The sequence below is a fragment of the Chelonia mydas genome, chromosome 14 (assembly GCF_015237465.2).
Source record: "Chelonia mydas isolate rCheMyd1 chromosome 14, rCheMyd1.pri.v2, whole genome shotgun sequence".
Classification (NCBI taxonomy): Eukaryota; Metazoa; Chordata; order Testudines; family Cheloniidae; genus Chelonia; species Chelonia mydas.
This window is the reverse complement of record NC_051254.2, coordinates 1,009,014-1,028,828: the sequence shown is the minus strand read 5'-3', so window position 1 is coordinate 1,028,828 and position 19,815 is coordinate 1,009,014. Positions and strand designations below refer to the sequence as shown.

General features: G+C 62.7%; 2 protein-coding genes across 4 annotated transcripts; both read right to left on the bottom strand.

The window, feature by feature from the left end:
- Positions 1–11: 11 nt before the first annotated feature.
- Positions 12–7,942, bottom strand: TMEM235 (transmembrane protein 235). The gene is made up of 4 exons (XM_037913865.2): positions 7,756–7,942; positions 5,069–5,149; positions 4,582–4,719; positions 12–1,100 (listed from the first exon to the last, which is right to left on the bottom strand). Exons 1-4 carry the CDS (start codon positions 7,940–7,942, stop codon positions 868–870), a joined length of 639 nt encoding a protein of 212 aa, XP_037769793.1. The 3' UTR covers positions 12–867.
- Positions 7,943–10,389: 2,447 nt separating this feature from the next.
- AFMID (arylformamidase) lies at positions 10,390–17,834 on the bottom strand. 3 transcript variants are annotated; one of them, XM_027825825.3, is made up of 11 exons: positions 17,358–17,833; positions 15,909–15,999; positions 15,189–15,293; positions 15,024–15,072; positions 14,668–14,753; positions 14,516–14,588; positions 14,008–14,105; positions 13,312–13,390; positions 12,557–12,790; positions 11,252–11,356; positions 10,390–10,885 (listed from the first exon to the last, which is right to left on the bottom strand). In XM_027825825.3, the coding sequence occupies exons 1-10, from the start codon at positions 17,385–17,387 to the stop codon at positions 11,257–11,259; spliced, it is 945 nt and encodes a 314-aa protein (XP_027681626.2). In that variant the 5' UTR covers positions 17,388–17,833; the 3' UTR covers positions 10,390–10,885; positions 11,252–11,256. The 3 variants fall into 3 exon arrangements, with proteins under 3 accessions (XP_027681626.2, XP_007063431.2, XP_027681627.2); XM_007063369.4 differs by having other exon boundaries at positions 12,655–12,790; positions 17,358–17,829; XM_027825826.3 differs by lacking the exon at positions 15,909–15,999 and having other exon boundaries at positions 17,358–17,834.
- Positions 17,835–19,815: the final 1,981 nt, after the last annotated feature.

Sequence of the window (19,815 nt, the reverse complement as noted above, 5' to 3'; positions counted from 1 at the left end):
GGGTTCTGGGTGGTGCTCAGCCCTGCTCCTTCCCCGGCCGGGAGGTCCAGCACCTGGGGACAAGGCAGTGCTGCAGCAGCCCCTGGGGCAGAGGGGTGGCTGCAAGGCCGTGCAGGCAGAGGCCGGGCCTCCAGCTCTCTCAGCCCCCAGGGGTTGTGGTAGCCTGGGGTCTGGGAGGGGTGGGAGGCTCCAGAGACAGACAGGTGCTAGCTATGGAATCAGAGAGGAACCTTTTATTGGGACATGCTGGGCAGAGGACAGGAGGCCAGATGCTCTGGCAGTGGGAGGGCGGCTGAAGCAGTGGCAGCCCCGGCAGCAGGGGGCTGTGGCAGGCTGCAAGCAGAGAAGCCTCAGGCTGGGGCTGACTGCCCCTTGGCCCTGCTTCCTTCACCCCAGGCTTGGCCCAGCTCTGACGGGTGCTCTGCTGTCCAGGTCTTCCACGAGCCATGGCTGAGCATGGTGCAGCGGCCCTGTGCTCTCACCTTGTCTCCATCATTCTCCCTGCAGCTGCCTGGCTCTGTGTGGGGAGGGTGTAGGCCCCCTCTAACAGGCTGGCCTCCATCATAGCCAGGGTCCATTGGATCGAGGGGAGCTGGCCGCCAGGTCCATCCCCAAGTCACTGGCTCAGCCCCAAGAACTCAGGGAATCCAGGCTGTAGCCAGCAGCACCAGGGGGTGGAGGGTCAGTCTGGGCCTGCTGCTGTGGGGTTTTAGCCTCTGCCCCCTACCCACTACCCTCCCAGCAGCAGGGACTGCAATGCAGCGGGCCTGCAGCTGGGTGCGTGGGGCACGGGGTGGCAGAAAGGTCAGTCCCAAAGAAGCTGCAGATGGCGGAGCGCTGGGGTGTCCCTGCCCATCTCCCTGCGGCTCAGATGGCCACGGAGCGTGTGGCTTGCTGCAGGCTGAGGAGCCGGGCAGCGAGGAGGAGGAGGGAGCCGGCCAGCACCTCAGTGCTGAAGGAGAGCCAGGCCAGTGCCATGGACCAGCCAAAGCTGATGCGGACGTGGTCAAAGTCCTGCTGGTTGTACATGTGGATGGTCTCGGCGAAGGCCGCCCCAGAGTAGCTGATGTAGACGCTGATCCCCGACAGTGTCAGCAGGCCTGCGAGAGGCAGAGAAGGCAGGGCTCGGTGCTGGCCTGGGTCCCTGGCCAGGTCCACCACAGCTGCGATTGGGCCAGTCTGGTGCCATGCCAGCAGCACAACTGGGAACGGTTTTGGGGGCCTCACGGTGCAGCCCCCGACTCTCGCTGGTGGCCACTCTGACCATTGTCCAAGCCCTCAGGAAGGTGGACAGGGAACTCCCCAGCTGCCTGGGAGTTCCAGGTTCCTTTGGCACCCCACACACCCAGCCCCACGTCTCCAGAGGCGCTGCCCAGAGCTCCCGGGGAGGCTGTGTGGTGCAGGGCACTGATCCCTGCTGGCAGCGCCAGCAAACACCAAGGCGGCGCATCCAGGAGCAACAGCTGGCGGCTGCTGCTTTGCCCCCACCTGGCCCCCATCTCTGCCCAGGAGACTGTCGTGTCTGCAGAAAAGTCTGCTGGTGGCTGCATCTGAGAAATGCTGGCTGAGACCCTCCTGACCTGAGCGCTGCCCCGGCACACGCTGCAGCCCTCCTAGGATTGCAGCCAGCCGCCTGCCTAGAGGCTGCAGCTACCCCACTCCGGCCCCTTCGTATGGGTCCCTGTGTGCCGGAAGCACTGGAAGGTCTCCCCCAATGCTCTGGGAGGGAACCCCAGAGCAGCTCAGCTCTCTGCAGCACAGTGAGCCACGGGATACGTGCCTGGACGTTCTGGGGACCCCACAGGGGCGCAGGGGACCAGCGCGGCCGCAGCACCTTGCACGTGGCTTTGCAGTGCAGCTGCTGCCAGCCAGGCTCAGCGAAGCTGGGGGCTCAGCCGAGGTGAGTGCATGATGGAGCCTCCGTTCCTGTCTGCACTAGGGGGAGCCCTGCCCTGCTGCGGGGGAGCAACCCCCCGTAACAGACTGGTGCAGCTACCCCAGCGATGGGGGCAGACGCGTGCTGGTGAACGAACGAGAGGAGTCATTGCCCTGGGTCGATGCGAGACAGAGCGAGCCACAGGGTAATTACTGAGCCTTCCAGCTGGGCGACAGCTGGGGGGGCCCAAACAGCCCAGCTCCAGAACACCTGGCTCTGTTGAGTATGGTGCCCGGGTAGCTCTTTGCCTCTCCCCTCGGTGACATGTGAGGAGCTCTCCCATGGTGCAGCCACACCCGAGGGGTGGGGATGCCTGGGGCAGCCACACGGCCTGGCCCTGTGATCACAAGCTCCAGAGACCAGCCCGGGACCAGGAAGAGCTGAGGTGGGATTCAAAAGGCCCAGGGAGGGAATGCAGCTGGCACGCCTCCCATGGCAAAGAACCGGGCCATGGGGCGAATCTCTAATAATGCTCAAAGGGCACCTAAGTTGCTCCTCTCTGGCCACTTGGCAGCAAATCAGTCACAGCTGAGCTGGTAACAAATGGGAGAGATTCCCTGGCCGTCCCCAGGGCGCCCGCCCCCCCAACACACACACACACATACACACACCCGGTCACCCCCGGCCCCAGCTGAGGTTCAGGGTCAGGCAGGAATTGCTACGAAGCACGTCTGTTGAGCGACAGGAGCTCAGCAAAGGGAAGTGGGAGATATCTGGCTGCCGGGGGTTACAGTGAGACTCTGCACCTACAGTAGAGAGTCACCCCAGGCTCTGGTGTGGCCCAGAGGGGCAGCTCCCCAGCCCAGTAGCCCCCCCCCATCTTGCCAGCAGTCCTGGCTGCTCCCCGCACAGCACCACCAAAGGAGAAGAAAGAAGGGGGTGGGGAGATTTCCCAGCAGAGGAACCGCAGCGTTACAGAGCTCCCTGCACTGGGGTCCTGATGGGGTCCAGTCCCTAGAGAGCGCAGAGCAGCCAGGCCCAGGGAGAGCTGCCCCCACACAGGTCACGTGGCTGGGAGCAGCCACAGAGGGTGGCTTAGCACCATGCCTCTGGTACCAAGCGTGCAATCTCGCGCCCAGCCCTGACCCCAGCACTCTCGCCTGACGCCGCTCGCAGCGCGGCCCTGGGTTGTATACCTGGCACATTGCTGCCCTCACAGCAAAAAGCTTCCCGGTTATTCACTCTCCTTTGGCCGCAGAGGGGCCAGGACCAGTGCAGAATCCGGCCGGCAGCGCTGAAATGCAGCCAGTGGGGAGCAGGCCTGGCCAGGACAGCCGCCCCACAGCCAGCCTGGAGCGAGACAGGGCTCTGGGCACGGCACATGGGGTGAGGGAGAGACCAAGGACAGGCAGGGAGGCACAGACATCCCAGGCCAGGGCCAAAGAGAGCAGCTACTGGTGAGGGGTGAAGAGGCCAGCCCTGCCCCAAGGGGATGAGACAGGCAGTGCCAGGCTCTCCGCCTGCATCAGGCTCCCTGAGTCTCCATCCCCCCAGTGCCAGGGCAACAGAGCACCAGAGGCCCACACTGGTCTGTCTCTGCGTGTCCCCCCAGGCGAGGCTCAGCAGGGAAAGGGGGTTCCCAGCCCCAAACCCCCACCTTCCCCTCAGCCAGCAGGTGCCCTCCCTCGCCTGCCATGACGCAGATGCGAGGATGGGTCCAAGGGACAATTCAAATCACAGTCCAAAAATGTGCTTAATTTAGAGGCTGGGCAGCAGCTCCCTGTGAGAGCCGGGGCAGGACTGGGCAGCCCAGAGCTCATCCCCAACTACTGGCAGAGAACCCGGCAGCTGGCCCTGGCCCCACACTGGCCCCACCAGTGTCGCTTAGCCCTGATAGGCATGAGTGCGAACAGGAGGGGTTACTAAGCCAATCCTGCTAGACCCACAAACTACCCTCTCCCACCAGGGGGCCCGCATGCTTCTCTCCTGCTCAGGCTGAAAACCTGAACTCCCCCCAGCAGGAGCCAGTCGGTGCTCAGGACTCTGGTTCTATTTGTACAGCGCCTAGCGCAAAGGGGGTGCTGCTGATCCACAACAGGGTAAAAAGCAACATGCCACCACCTCTGGCAGAGCCCCTCCCCCACCCAGGGCTGCAGGGGTCCTGCCGTTACCCATGGGCTGGGGACTGAGCTCCTGGTGAGCTCAGGGTCAGTTTGCGGCCATTTCCTTGGGTCAGTGGCAGGGGCAGTGTGGCTCCAGGGTGGCCTGTATTGGGCAGGGGTCTGTAGCTCTCTGCTCAGGGAACCCCCCCCCCCCCGCCCGCATTGCAACTCTGTGCCCAGCCCCACATCCCAGCAGCAGCAAGGAGAGAACCCAGGGCCAGAGGCACACCATCTGGCAGGGCCACAAAGGGAAAATCCAGGGTACTGTCCAAGCACCTTCAGCTTCGCCTGTGCTAGTGAAACAGGACCCGGGTTGCGCCCCTGCCAGCGTTGGGCAGTAGGGCTTGGAGCTGGGCAGGACCCTGGCGGAGCCCCCTGAGCAGCGAGTGCGACAGTGGGAGATGGCTGAAAACCCATCGCCGCCTCAGTGACTCCGCAGCACCTGGGCCCCTGGCTGCTCCCTGCAGGGACTGAGCCCCCGAGACAGCGTGTGGCCTGCACGTCCCCCCGCATTGCCCACGCGCGCCGGCCACAGCCACTCACCTCCCAGCAGCAAGTAGGAGCCTGTGAAGAGCAGCAGCTGGCGGCTTTGTGCCAAGGAACTGACAACGCCACAGATCCAGCCGAGGACGAGGAGGATGAGGCTGAGCGGCAGCATGACCACGAAGGCCCGGTGCATGCCTGCCAAGGACAGAGTGAGATGGGCTCCGGAGGCCGTACATGCCCTGGCTTCAGGCTGCTCAGATGGAAGTGGCAGTAACACAGGTCTCTGCCCTGCTCTGTGCCCACCAGGAAGGATGAGCCTCAACTGTTCCAGGCCTTGCCCTGGGTACTGGCCTTGCCCTGGGCACTGGCCCTGGCACAGCCCCGTCCTGCTCCCCTTCCTGCAGCCAATGCAGGGACCCAGCACAGAGGCACCTGAGTGTGGGGGTCCTGAGCAGAGCCCCCCCGTGGAGCAGCACATTGGGCACCCCTCGCCCCCGTGAGCAAGCCTGGGACAACTTCCCTCCTGCGGGCCAGGGCGACTCACAGATAAGATGCTGCAGTGACGCGGGCACATCTTGGCTCTCGCTCCCAAATGGGTCAATCAGTGGGATGCAGACATTCCTGCCTGGAAAGGAAAGGAGAAAATAAACCAGCCCCCAGCCGGGACATAACGGGGGTCCTCTGGCCTGTGTTATACAGGAGGCCAGATGAGACCATCCTAACGGTTTCATCTGCCTCGAATCTATGACTCTGGAAAGCGGGGTGTGGGGGAGGGGGTGAGGAGAGAAGCTCTATGGAGGATTTACAGCCCCCAGCGCAGGGACCCCAACATCCATGGGGATCTGCTGGGGGCCAAGCCAGGGATGGGCGTTGGGGCTAAGGGGACAATTTCACTAGTGAGTAGAGAGCTCCCCATGCGGGTGGCATTGCTCAGCTCAGTGAGAGCTCTCAGCAGGGAGCTCAGGGCTGGGGTACAGATGTGGGAGCTGGGCCCTCCTGCACCTGGCTGGGGTGGACCTGCAGCTGTTAGTTCTGTGTTAGCCAGCTGCCCTTCTCTCTGGAGGAGCCTCTGAAATGCAGAGAGCCCCACCCACTCCTCAGAAGCCTTTATGGAGCCTTCCTGCCCCCTCCCATGGCGTTCTCTCTGGGATCCCCATGGCCACCTCTGCGCCAGCAGGGCTGGGAAGTCCCCAGGGCAGTGCTGTACATGCCAATCATGCCATCACCTCCTCTTCCTGCCCTGAAGCAGGGCTCTTGCCCACTGCAGGTACGGAATTCCCTCCCTGCGGGAGGGATGCTCCTGTCTGCCCCATGCCCTGAGAGCAGCTGCAGGCCTGGGTTCTGGAGTTCTGGTCCCAAAGCCACAGGCCCTGTCTGAGGCCAAGCCAGGGCTCTGTGCATGGCCACAGGAGGAGCTAACAGGAAGATGGGGACCTCATGCAGCCAATCCCTGGATGCCATACTCCCCTGACAGGGCACAGCTCCTAGGCAAGGCATGAGAGTGTAGTTCCCTTTTGCCGTGGATGGCTCCTGCAGGAGAGCTCAGTGCAAAGCCAGCACCTGCAGGTGTGTTTGGAGAATTTAGCGTCAGGCTCCAGCCTCCCATGCACACTAAAGTGGCACATCGAGAAGCAGAAACTCTAGCCGCCAGGACCTGGCAGAGCAGCAGTGACTGGATGCAACACCACATGGGACAGTCGTTAATGAACCTCTGACCCCCCCTGAGAAGCAGCTGCCCAATAATGAGATCCCAGGCACATGCCCCTCGGCTCTGCAGGGAGGTCTGGCATGTGGTCCACTGGAATGAAAGGCAGCATGAAGGGGCTCTCTGACCTGCCTGGCTGGGGGCAAGCGCCCTTCAAACTGACAGGAGCCCTGGGGAACAGGGAAAGGATCCAGTCAGCAGCAGCCCCTGTGACAGGCCTGCTCTGGGGACAGTAATGAGACACAAGTAATTGCAACGCAAGGTCTGCGAACCAGCAGCAGCAGCCCTGATCCAGAGTACAGCGAACCGCTGTCTCCTTGGGGCTGTTCTAACAAGCCCCCCTCACCAATGGGGGCTGCTCCTGCCGGCCCCCACCCCCCAATCCTGGCAAGCAGTGGGAGCTGCCCAGGGTAGGAGACATCTTGCCCTGGGCACAGCCCCTCCCCACATCCCCTGCCAAGTTCCATGCCCCCAGGAGGGACAGGGACATTACAGCTGGAGAGGCCGCAGCAGCTGGTCACTTCCCTTCCTGGGGCCCTCTGCTCAGCCCCGCTAGCCAAGTGCTTAGCTGCCCTCCCGTCACCACAGGGCAGCAGGACAGGGCTGTGGTGCCAGGTGTGGGACACAGTGATGGGCCCAAGGTCACCAAGGCCTGTGGTGGGAGCAGAGAATCCAGGCTCCAGTCCCAGGCTGGCGTCTGAACTCCTGGGGAGCAAAGCCCCGGAAAGCCTGGGGGGCCAGTGACTTCCCCAGATAATTATCAGCAATTAAACCAGCTGCTCCCCCCCCCCCAGCACACACACACACACACGTGCCCGATCCGCCCAGGTGCTGGCACCAGGAACGCTGCAGCACCCCTGGCTTGACGTGGTCTCTCTCCCATACAGTGGCTCTCAGCCCCCTCCCACTCCGTACTCATTGTGGCAGCGCCCTGCCGGTCTGCCCCCAGAACCAGGCGCCCCGGTTAGCTCCTCACTTCTCCCCGCAGGGCCCCGGTCCTGTCTGTCTCTCCAGCCCGGACCGCAGGCCCGCATGGGAACCAGGGGGGCCGAGCCCAGCGGGCCGCGTTCTGCGCCCCTGGGCAGGGGGCTTCCCGGACAGGGGAGGCGGGAGCGCCGCAGGGAGGGGGCCGCGGGCAGCTCCCCCCCTGTGTGCTCAGCAGCTGCTCACAGCGGGGCCGGGGAGCCAAGGGGGCCGGGAAGAAGCCGAGGGCCCCCCGCTCAGCTGGCACTGAAGGGCGAGGCGCGCCGGCCCCGAGGCAGGTTCGCAGCTCACACCCCGCGCTCCCGGGGGCGGAACGCCGCGGGGTGCCGGGAGCGCACGCTGTGGGGTGGGGGGTGGCGGTCAGGGTCACTGCTTCTGGGGAAGCTCACGGCAGCGCCGGCCCTCAGCTGCCTCAACGCCCGGAGGCGCGGGAGCCCGGGAGGAGGCTGATGGAGCGCCGATAAATGCGGGGCCCCGGCGGGGAACCGGGGCTGGCAGGGTGGGGGTGCCCGAGCCGACGGCGGGGTCCCGGCGCCCGTTACCTTCGCAGACCCGCCAGAGCCCAGAGTGGGAGCTGAGCGGCTCCGGGTCCCGCGCCGGTTCCACCCGCACCAGGTACCAATAGTCCGACCCGATGGCCGCGGCCAGGAGCCCGAAGCTGAGGGTGCCGCTGAGCGCAGCGCCCAGACACAGGGCGCCCGCGGGCAGCGCGCCTCGCCCCAGCCCCATCCCCGCCCGACCAGCCGCGCCGCTCCTCAGCCGGCCCCCGGCGCAGCGCCCGGGCGCTCTGGGGAGCAGGGGTCCGTGCGCCCCCTCCGGCGTCCGGGAGCCTGACACCCCGGCGGGGGCGCTGCGCTGGGGCCGGGCCGTGCAGACCGGCGGGCGCGGACCCTGGGCGCAGGGGGGGCAGCCTGAGCCCAGCACTTGGCACCCCCGAAGCCCGCTCGGAGGCTGTTAACCCCCGCGGGAAAGGGCCCCGCGGCTCGGCTCAGCGGGCTGCGACCCCCTCGGCCCCGGTTCAGGGGCCCCCGCGCAAGGAGCACGTGCTGTGGACACGGGAGCCTCCGGGGTCCGGCTAGGCGCCCCCGCCGTACGGCACAGAGCGCCCTGCAGCGGCTGGCACTGGACTGCGGGGCCCAGCGTGTGCCCATCCCTCCGCATCGGGCCTGGGCTGCTCTCCCCGGCCGTGAGCTGGCCGCGAACCCCCACCTGCCGTTCAGGGGCCGGGCCGGACCTGGCGGCGGGGGAGAGCCGCAGAAAGTGGCCTTGGCGCCCCTCTCCCCAGGGGCCGGAGCTGTGCAGCGCCGGGCAGCCTCTGGCAGCTCGGGGAGGCAGAGCAGAGACCGAGTAGCCGCTTCCCCTGCCAGGGCCTGGGGCTGGGGGTGCAGAGAACAGGACCCCTCAGCTGGGTCCATTCTGGGGGGCAGTGAGCCAGACAACCACGTCTGCCCTTCACTCCATGTCCCAGCCAGCCCCAAATTGAAACTCCCTCCAGCCCCTCCTCCTCTGGGCTTTGTCCCTGTCCCGGGCCAGGAGGTCACCGGATTCCTTTGTTCTCCAACCCTTTAGCTCTCACCTTGCAGGGGGGAAGGGCCAGGCCATCAGTTGCCAGGAAACAGGGTGTTGGCCATTCTCTGTGTCCCTGCACATCCCTGCCCTCTAGGGCTCTGCAACGATCATACACCCTTATCCCACCCCCTAGATACTTAAGAACTGCCTAGGGGAAACTGAGGCACCCCCCACAGTATTCAGAGGAAACATTAAGAACAGTCCCGCTTCGTCACAGGGTGCCCACAGGGGGGTAGGATCTCACACAGGGGGTGGGCCCAGTCTCTCCTGCCCCATGACCAGAACGGGGGGTGGGGGGGGCAAAGGGGGCAGGCAAAACCGCAGGCAGCGCTCTCAGGCCCGGCGCAGTCATGGCAGCAGGTGGGACGGGGCACTTCAGGGGGTTGCTGGGAGCAGCCGTGCACGGTAGCCTGGGCGATGTTGTCCTCTGGTCTTTGGCAAGGCCACATTTGCTCCTCCCCGTCGGGGCTGTTCCAGGGGATAGAGCCTTGTGCGTGAACAATACATTATAGAGAAACTAGCCATGGGCTGGTGTGGGCAGGCACTGAGGGGTGTTGGACCCACAGGGGTGGACAGTCAAGGGGTCAGTGTTGAGGGTGCGTTGGGGCAAAGGGGGCATTTACCCACGGAGGAGATGGGTTGACACATTCTGGCCGGGGCACTACTAATTCCAGGGGGAGCGATGGATGTAGCCAGTGCTGACGTGGGTGGTAGTACAAGGCACTGTGGGGACAGCAGTCGGGAGGACAAAGTTCACTCTGCCCAGGGACAGGGCCCTAGCCACACAAACTCCCTGCTCCTGCCATGGCCCCCTGTCATCAGGGAATCAAACAGTCCTCATGGTGAAACTGCCAGTGATTGTCAGGAAAGTGGTGCCATTAGGCTCCCCAGCCAGCAGGAGAAGCACTGCACTCAGCAGGAGCCCCACGCAGGTGTCGGTAAACCAAACAAAACAGCCAGCTGCGGGACTGCGGGGTACCAGTACCCCCACGAGGACCGCAGCAGGCTCTAACATACTGTGAATGACATGCACCGAGGCTTCACTCAGCTCACCTGAGAAGAGAGGGGGCAAAGGTAACATTATTCACCTTTCCATCAGGAAGCAACAGGAGCTGGTTTTGTCCCTGGAGCAAGTTAGAACAGCCCCAGGGTTGCCTATAGCAGATGAAATCATCCCCTCTGGCCCGATCACTGGAGCACAGCACATGCCAGCCCCACCCCTCCCATATCCTATGCAAGGTGGGGGAAGGGGGCGCGGGGCGAGAAGCAGGTGATGGTTATACCAACCTTGCCATAAGCTCAGGAAATCCCCAGTGGCCACTTCAGTGCAGCTTTAAGTCCCTTTGCTCTGCTGCAGCAGCACAGAGGGGCCTCGACCTGGTGCTCTGTGGGCAGTTACCTAACGGCTAGGCCTCACGCAGAGTACTGGATAAGGGTTCTACTACTGCTGCCAGCTATGGGAAGTCTCTTTTAGCTCAGCTGCTAGAGCTCTGTGGTTTTGGAGGAGACGGCGCAGTTGATTTATACAGTAATAGTGTCTTGCCTGAACTCATGGATTTATTACAAGGCCATTTCCCCAGGAGAGAGGTTTATACGAAAGCAGCAGCTGTTATTTATGTTCAGATTTTATTTAATATTCACTAGAACCAGTTCCAGGGAAATTGTGAGGGGGCAAATGCACAGTGGAGCCAGACAGCCGGGGAGATCCCCACTGGACTGTCTGGCCAGTATGCTGCAGCCAGGTGTCAGCCCGTGTGACAAGGGTGATGTGCCCAGCAAACCTGGCACAAGAACCACTGGCCCCATTGAGAATACTCTAATAGGCCCCACTAGAGTTGGCCCTTCTCTGTTCCAGCCAGCACCAGGGATTGCACAGAACTGGAAGTGGAGAGTCAGGGAGGGGCAGAAAAGGCAAATGTCTGTCCCAAGCAGCCGGGGCACTTTTAACAGGGCTGCACAAGGGACGTGCTAGTCTTGCCCCAGGAACAGGAAGTGTCAGACGGGACCAGGCAGTGACTCATCGTCAGTGGGACTGTGGGTTGCAGCCTCCATTTTGCCACCATCACTTTCAAATCATGCTCTTGAAATCATGTTCAAAATCACCTGAAATGTTAAGGAACAAGAATCCGGTAAACAAGAGGCGGCTGGGCCTTGCTCGCTGCAGCACGGTGTCTGTGAGCAGGAGAGACGAGTCGCCCAGTCCCCCCCACGCTGATCCGCCCCTTGCTCTGTCACGCACTGCCCGGCCTTGCTAATGAGCAGAGCCCTGCCCCGGCACCAGGCTCTGCACTCGCCCACACCTGACACAGCTGAGGCACAGACCAGCATCAGAACCGCCAGGTGGCAATAGGTCTAGGAGGCAGCCTCCCCATCGCCAAGCTGATCTTGGCTGGTAGTCTCCAACCCCGAGCCAAGCCCACAAGAGCTCTGGTGGCCCTAGTGCCACAGGGAGCCCACCTACCTCCTTACCTGAGTCAGGATATAGCCCCCCTGGTATAACTTCTCAATGACGTCAAAGTGATCTGTGTCAGCAATGTCCAGCAGAGAGACTCTCCAGCCAGCTGAGCGCAAGGCCTGGAGAGAAGAGACAGCAGAGAGAAAGACCAGGCACTTCAGGGAGGAGGTGGCTGCTCCTCCACACAGGAGCCAGGCACCAGGGTGAGGGAGATGGGAGGAAGCAGCAGCCCTGCCCCAAGAGCTCCCAACTGGAGCAAATGCCACCCAGCAGGGAGTGGGGCATCCTCTCCCTGAACAAACAGGCCCATCACAGAAACTAGCCCCCCACCCAACACCAACCCCCGGGGCGTTCTCCTCTCTGCTGGACCCTCACTGCGGTGGGAGAGGCAGTCTCCTGTTATACGCCTCTATGAGCCACGCTGAGTCATCGCTTGGATGGGAGGCTGAAGGGGGCCAGGCAGCACTAGGCAATGGGTCTCCCTGCTGCATGAGAGTCATTCTAGGCCGTTCTCCAAGAGGCAGATGACAGAACAGAGCATCCCACCACCCTCCCGGATCAGGTTCCTCGCTGCCTGCTCCAGCTCTTGCAGGCTCCCATCCAAACACTGGCCCCGCTAGAACCTGCTTAGCTTACAAGCTGGAAGGAAATTGAGGCCTGAAGTGGGACAGCCTGCAAAGTGCACCTCTTTCAGGCAGTCACCCCCACTAAAGGCAAATGCCCTTGCCGGCCAGCCCAGCTCTCTGAGCTGAACAAATCCCTCTCTGCTCTGGCTGCCCCTGGGTAGCTCCGCCTAGGCTACCACCAGCCCAGGCTAGAGGCCTTCTCCCTGTATCTGGGAATCCCTGGTTTAAGCCTGCCGCCAGTTAGTGGTTACCTCAAGGGCTCCCGCTCAGGCAGGGCCAGGCCAGCTAGTAACTACTTGTGTCCAAAGTAGTTTGCCAAACCCACCCTGCCCTAGCCAGCCAAGGTTTCTCCACCCCATCGCACAGACCTTTAGGGAAAATCTAGGGGTGCAGAAAGTGACCAGTCAGGGCAGAGCCAAAGCCCCAGCTCCTTAGGGATGGGAGGCCCCAGAGAGGTTTCCAGCTGGGCGCCATGTAGCAAGGGTGCAATGAGAAACAAGGTGGGTGAGGTAATATCTTCTATGGGACCACCTTCTGCTGGGGAGAGAGACGCGCCTGAGCTACACAGAGCTCTTCTTCAGGGCTGGCCTCCTGGACCAACAGAAGTTGGTCCCATAAAAGATATTATCTCAGACCATGTGTCTCTAATATCTTGGGACACCTGCAAGCGAGGGTGGAAAGAGTCTACTGAACTGGGCTGGGGTCCTGCCGCTGACTTCCCCTCGCATGCCCGAGGATGCACACACGCGAGCGTGAAACGGTAAAGATGGTGGGGCTGCTGGGAGCAGAACCTGGAAATACTCTTGGGATTGTCTGTGGAATTCTGGCGAGTCGTGTTGGGCCACAGCGATCAGCACCTCACAGGCCTTCCTGGCAGGCTTTGCAGCTGTCACACACAGGATGGGGCTGTTCCTCCGGGCGACCTCCCTGGGTAGAGACATAGTGTCACTGCAGAGCAGTCAGACCCACGGGGGAGGAGCAGGGCTGGGGGGCAGCAAGCACAGCCTGTCAGCCCTCTATGGTGGGGAGGAACTGGGCACAGGGGAAGCCAGTCTTTATGCTCACACTGCAGAGCACACACCCGTACTGCCCGTGTGTGCCTGGGAAGGAGCTCAGTATGCACACCCCGGAGGTGTGGGCAGGAGCAGGGTACGCGCAGTCTGTGCATACCAGGGGTGCGCATGTGCCCAGGTGTGTGTCCACGGACTGCAGGGTCCTGCCCCCCTAGTAGAAGGGGGCGGGTGCAGGCTGTACTGGCCCAGTGTGCGCACGTGGCTTGGAGCAGGGGAATGCACGAGTGCTGCATAGGTATGGGGCACACCCCTAGGCAGGGGGTACAGGAACAAGGGGGCATGCAGGCAGGGGCAAGCTGCCCGTGTGTTCCTGATTGTGAGTTCCGTGGCTGTCTCTGTGGAGGGCGTGCTAGCTCTGGCCCCCGGGGCGCTCACCGGCTCATATGGAGCAGGTTGTTCACGGAGGTGTGCGTGATGGGTTCAAGGTCGTAGACTCCACTCACCAGAAAAGCTCCTGGAAAATAAAAACACCCTAATCTGTGTGAGGCCTGCCTCACTCCCCAGCACAGGGGGAATTTCCTCTCTGGCCTGTACCTCACTACGGTTTTCCAGGTCCCTGCTCAGGGCAGGGTGAGACACCTACCCCTGAAGGCCATGGCAGGGCCGTGCCAGTAAGCATGCTCTGGAGGGCACTGCGCACTCAGACCTGGAGGGAGAGATGGCACCTGGGACGGGAGCTTGGAGACAGAGACACACTGTGGTTCCCTCGTGCTCCCACTGTCTGTTTGTTGTATCCCCATTTGGTCTCCAGTTTCACACATAAACAGAAATATTCTTGGGGCGGAGACAATCGATTACACGTTCGTACACTGCCTGACAATATGGGGCCCTGGCCGCTCGGTGCTACCACACTATAGACCTGGGCAAAAGAGGCTGCTAGGCAGAGTCCATACGGAACACGGATACACTCTGCTCTCTTCACTCCTCAGCAGAACAGAGCCACGTGGCTGGAGTGGAAAGGGGTGTAATGCATCATGGCTCAATGAGCCCATCAAATGAGCAAACCCTGCTTTATGGGGCATGGAGCACAGGGGAGTGGTGGGGAGGGTCCCTAGGGAAACCGGGCACTACCTTTTATGTCTGGTGTCACTCCGTACTCCTCCCAGTCAGTTGAGAGCACCATGGCTGCCAGGTGAGCCCCTGCTGAGTGTCCACACAGGTAAACTCCGCTAGACAGGGCGAGGGTAGACAGAAGGAGCTGTGAGCGGGGAGGTAGGGGGAGGTAGGGGGACTGGGGTCTGCGCATCCAGCTGTGGGGCTCCCCTTTGGAATGGAGGAGCCTGCGTAGCCTGACAGAGTCAGAGTACGAAGGTGGCAGCATTCCGAGCAGTGGGGTCAGAAAAGCCGGATTAGTTCTCCTCTGCTCCAGTCCCCCACCCCACCGAGAGGAGAGTACAGTCGTGCATGTCTCCAGAGTCCTACTCCTCAGGGTCCATCCACATGTACTCACTACCACAGGTCCCTAACGCTGTGCGAAACGCCTTCAGCATGATCTGCCTGACGTGGCCTCCTCCTGCCATGGCCCTGCAGGTTGGCAGGGACAGCAGAACGAGTGCCCAGGAGCTATACGCTGCCTTACCTGATCTTTGAATACTGCTGCACAAGGAAGGCCACACTGCGCCGCACCTGCGCCACCATCGCATCCAGGTGGCCTAGGCAGAAAGCACAAAGTGAGGAGGGGCCACAGGGCCGAGGGGAGGAGATGCTGTTCCCACTTCTGGCACCCCTTACCTTTCGGAGCCAGATCATAGCCAACCGCCACCACCGCAATGCCCTGTGTCACCAGAGGGGGCGCTATAAAGCCCGACACCTCCTTACTGGGGAAGAGAAACCCTGGTGAGTCACATGCTCAACTGCTTGGGATGTAGCCAAGCAGCTCCCCTGTGCCCAAAGCACCTCCCGAGACAGGGCCAGCCACAGAGATGTTCCAAGGGGGGCAGATTATCTGCCTGTTGGACCTGCAGCACCCAGGACAGGCCTAGCTCGAACTCTTTTTACTCCTGAGGAGGAAGTTCTGGGGCTAGGGCTGAGCCACTCACACAGGTTCCCCCGCTCACAAATAACTCCCTGAAAAGGACTTGCCTCACCTTAAAAACTGCCAGTATCCACCGTGGATGTACAGGACGAGTGGGAAGGCTGCAAGGAACAACAAAGGGTAACCTGGCAGGCAAGGCATGCTGCATGTTCCCTCCACTTCCTCCCTCCCTGTTCTCCCAGCTCCTCTTGCTTTCATCCCGCTCCTCCCCATTTACCTTCAGAGAGATCTGTGGGTAAGTAAATGTCCAGTTTCTCCCCATCACTACCCCCGTAAGGGACATGAAGCAGGGTCTGCATGGTGGCCTGGGCCCTCCTGGTGCCTGTGAGCAGAACGAAGGACAGACTAAATACACTGGCTGCTCCATGGTGCAGCAGGCAAGCAGCCCCCTCACCCCCCCTGGCTCCCAGACTCTCTGTCTCTCAGCTCTGATCCGGGAGCCTGTCTGTTTCTGCAGCTCTCGGCACCGCATCCCCCTTTGCCAAGCCACCCCCCTGCAGTCCAAACCCTCTTAAATCCCCACCTGCTTCTGTGGGGCCCACAAGGGGGTTGGTAATTTACAAACAAAGGCCCCCAAGTCACCCTGTTTGGGTGGCCTAGTGGGTCCTGCCATGGGGCGTCTCTTTCTCATCTCTGCCAGCTCTTTGGGGTTGGGGCTGTCTTTGGATTTGTGTCTCACAGAATCCAAGCACGAGCATCATCAAACAAATAGAACAGAGCAGGCAGAGCGACTGGGCCCAGCACAGGAGCCAGTGTGGGGCTGGAAGCTCACCTAGTAACCTGCCAGTGCCCCCCCGCTCTCAGCAGCTCTATACGCTACTCTGCATCTGAGATGCTCTCTCTGCACAATATGAGTCACATCTGCATCCATTTCTCCACCCTTTGCTCTGTGGGAAGCTTGTTCCCTGGCAAAACCGTCTGCCTGCTGGCCCTTTACCTTCAGTCACCTCCCTGACATGGGCCTCTATCACAGCCTCCTTGTCCATGCGGTGAGACCACCGGCTGGGGGCATACTGCTTCTCTAGCTCCTGCAGGGAACACGCCACAAATCCAGACATGCACAATGGGGCCAACACAGCTAGATTTTTATCTTCTTGCCTGCAAATGAGTTTCTGGTCCGACAAAGCTGCTGTTTCTGGGACTGGAGAGAAGGGCAGAGCAGGAGCCACCCAGAGAGAAGGCAAACAGAATGTGGAATTGGCTCCCAGCATTAAAAATCTCCAGCTACTGTTGTTGTGTGAGGTGAGTCTGTAAACTAGCGTTCAGGCTAGGATAGCAGGGGACTGTGGGTCAGGATTGAGGGGCTGTGACAAAGCGGGACTGTTCTTAATGTTTCCTCTGAATACTGTAGGGGTGCCTCAGTTTCCCCTATGCATTTCTTAAGTCTCTAGGTGGTGGGATAAGGGGGTGTAATTGTTGCAGAGCAAAGGGCCAGTGTACATAAATGGCCGACACTCTGTCTCCTGGCAACTGATGGCCTGAGCCCTTCCCCCCTGCAAGGTGAGAGCTAAAGGGCTGGAGAACAAAGGAATCAGGTGACCTCCTGGCCCGGGGAAAGGGCAAAGCCCAGAGGAGGAGGGGCTGGAGGGTGAGTCAGTTTGGGGCTGGCTGGGGACGTGGAGTGAAGTGCAGATGGGGTTGTCTGGCTCACTGCCCCCCCAAAATGGACCCGGCTGAGGGGTCCTGTTCTCCGTACCTGCAAGCTCTGTGTTAGACCATGTTCCTGTCGTCTAATAAACCTTCTGTTTTACTGGCTGGCTGAGAGTCACGTCTGACTGTGAAGTTGGGGGGCAGGACCCTCTGGCTTCCCCAGGACCCCGCCTGGGCGGACTCGCTGTGGGAAGCGCACGGAGGGGCAGAGGATGCTGAATGCTCCGAGGTCAGACCCAGGAAGGGGGAAGCCGGGTGAGCTGTGTGTCCTGCAGACAGGCTGCTCCCAGAGAGGAAGCTCCCCCAGAGTCCTGACTAGGTTCGTAGGGAGCAGTTCCAGAGCATCGCCCGGGGACCCCGTGACAGGGGCATTGGTAGAACTCTATGTGTGGGGGGAGCCCAGGGCTGGAATGGCAGGGGGACGGGGCGGGGGGGGGGATTGAGAGACATCGGAAGAGGTGAGAGAGAGGGAGCCTAGGGCTGGAATAACAGGAACCAGGGACCTGCAGGCTGGGACCGAGGGGCATTGGCAGAGCTGGGAGGAGAAGGTTATACACCACCAGTGGGGTCAGTCCCCAAGATAATAAGGGAGCTGTTCCCAAATGAGGCTCCGTGGACTTTGATCTCCATGTCCTGAGAGTAGAGGGACAAGAAGTCACAAAGACAAAGTCGCTCTTAATTACCCCTCCTCCTCCAGGATCCTCTAGTCTGCAGCCTCCCCCAGTCCTCCCCTTACCTCCTTTGTCATTTCTTGCCATTTCCCCATGGCCAGGCTCGGGCTGCGACTCGCACAGGGGTGTCTCCAAATCAAGGCGTGTCGGGGGCTGGCCTGGTCCCCATTGGCTGCTCAGAGGGCGGAGGGAGTGTGGGACTGCCCCAAGCCGGCCAGCGAAGTGCCAGGCTCAGGAAGGTGCTGCGGGGCTCACCGAAAGAGCAGTTCCGCGGGCGCCTGCCCTGCCCCCTTCTTCCCCCGGGAGAGCGGAGCGGCCGGGCATGAAGAAACTTCCCCGTGGGCAGGTTGTTGCATCGTTGTCCTCGGTGGTTCCTGTATTTGGTCCCCCGGCTGCTCTCGGACACCGGAGACTGGCCCAGCCCTGACCCCTTTGGGCAGCTCCCCTGCGGCCCAGTGCAGACAAGCTGGCGGGACCCCCTGCCCCCAGAGAGGCTAAGTGCCAAATAACAAAGACCTCGTTCCGTCTACTTGGTTTGTACCAACCCCGCCCCCCAGCCCGATCCCTGCCCCCCTCCCTCGCCCCCCAGCCCGATCCCTGCACCCCGCCCCTCCTGCGCCTTGCGGTGACTTGGGGCCAGTCACACCCAGGGACCTCGGCTCTTTCCCGTCCACCCCCGGGTACAGGGACATCGAGTCTGGTTGCGAGGCTCCGCTAGGAACAGAGCATCTCAGGACCAGGGATCTTGGGGTGGGGGGACTTTGGGGTGTCCGGGGCTGGGATCCTGGGGGGGGTAGGGGAGGGGGGTACCAATCTCTTTCCCATCATGCACGGGGACAAGCTCTTCCTCGGAGGAACCGGGGGGGCGAGGCTGGAATCCTGGGGGGAACCGGGGGGATTCTGGGGGGGTCTGGGGCTGGGATCCTGGGGGGATTCTGGGGGGGGGTCCGGGGCTGGGATCCTGGGGGGAACCGGGGAATTCTGGGGGGCTCCGGGGCTGGGATCCTGGGAGGAACAGGGGGGTTCTGGGGGGGTCCGGGGCTGGGATACTGGGGGGATTCTGGGGGGGGTCCGGGACTGGGATCCTGGGGGGAACCGGGGGGATTCTGGGCGGGGTGTCCGGGGCTGGGATCCTGGGGGGATTCTGGGGGGGGTCCGGGACTGGGATCCTGGGGGGAACCGGGGGGATTCTGGGCGGGGTGTCCGGGGCTGGGATCCTGGGGGGAACAGGGGGATTCGGGGGGGGTCCGGGGCTGGGATCCTGGGGGGATTCTGGGGGGTCCGGGGCTGGGATCCTGGGGGGAACCGGGGGGATTCTGGGGGGTCCGGGGCTGGGATCCTGGGGGGAACAGGGGGATTCTGGGGGTGTCTGGAGCTGGGATCCTGGGGGGAACCGGGGGATTCTGGGGGGGGCCGGGGCTGGGATCCTGGGGGGGGGTACGGGAGGGGGGTACCAATCTCTTTCCCATCATGCACGGGGACAAGCTTTTCCTCGGAGGAACCGGGGGGGCGAGGCTGGAATCCTGGGGGGAACCGGGGGGATTCTGGGGGGGTCTGGGGCTGGGATCCTGGGGGGATTCTGGGGGGGGGTCCGGGGCTGGGATCCTGGGGGGAACCGGGGAATTCTGGGGGGCTCCGGGGCTGGGATCCTGGGAGGAACAGGGGGATTCTGGGGGGCTCCGGGGCTGGGATCCTGGGGGGATTCTGGGGGGCTCCGGGGCTGGGATCCTGGGGGGAACCGGGGAGATCCTGGGGGTTCCCGGGCTGGGATCCTGGGGGGATTCTGGGGGGGTCCGGGGCTGGGATCCTGGGGGGAACCGGGGGATTCTGGGGGGGTCCGGGGCTGGGATCCTGGGGGGAACCGGGGGATTCTGGGGGGCTCTGGGGTTGGGATCCTGGGGGGAACCGGGGGATCCTGGGGGGTCCGGGGCTGGGATCCTGGAGGGAACCGGGGGATCCGGGGCTGGGATCCTGGGGGGAACAGGGGGATTCTGGGGGTGTCTGGAGCTGGGATCCTGGGGGGAACCGGGGGATTCTGGGGGGGTCCGGGGCTGGGATCCTGGGGGGAACAGGGGGATTCTGGGGGGCTCTGGGGTTGGGATCCTGAGGGGAACCGGGGGGATTCTAGGGGGAGCCGGGGGATTCTGGGGGGCTCCGGGGCTGGGATCCTGGGGGGATTCTGGGGGGCTCCGGGGCTGGGATCCTGGGGGGATTCTGGGGGGCTCCGGGGCTGGGATCCTGGGGGGAACCGAGGGGATCCTGGGGGGGTCCGGGGCTGGGATCCTGGGGGGAACAGGGGGATTCTGGGGGGGTCCGGGGCTGGGATCCTGGGGGGATTCTGGGGGGTCCGGGGCTGGGATCCTGGGGGGAACCGGGGGGATTCTGGGGGGTCCGGGGCTGGGATCTTGGGGGGAACTGGGGGGATCCGGGGCTGGGATCCTGGGGGGAACCGGGGGATTCTGGGGGTGTCTAGAGCTGGGATCCTGGGGGGAACCGGGGGGATTCTGGGGGGTCCGGGGCTGG

Excerpts from the sequence above, each read along its gene's own strand:
- TMEM235 (XM_037913865.2), bottom strand. The coding sequence starts at position 7,942 with ATGGGGCTGGGGCGAGGCGCGCTGCCCGCGGGCGCCCTGTGTCTGGGC. Across the intron at positions 5,150-7,755 it reads GCTCTGGCGGGTCTGCGAAG|GCAGGAATGTCTGCATCCCA; the intron begins GTAACGGGCGCC and ends TTTCCTTTCCAG. Across the intron at positions 4,720-5,068 it reads GTCACTGCAGCATCTTATCT|GCATGCACCGGGCCTTCGTG; the intron begins GTGAGTCGCCCT and ends TGTCCTTGGCAG.
- AFMID (XM_027825825.3), bottom strand. The coding sequence starts at position 17,387 with ATGGGGAAATGGCAAGAAATGACAAAGGAG. Across the intron at positions 13,391-14,007 it reads AGTGACACCAGACATAAAAG|GAGCTTTTCTGGTGAGTGGA; the intron begins GTAGTGCCCGGT and ends TTTATTTTCCAG. Across the intron at positions 12,791-13,311 it reads AACCTGCTCCATATGAGCCG|GGAGGTCGCCCGGAGGAACA; the intron begins GTGAGCGCCCCG and ends GTCTCTACCCAG.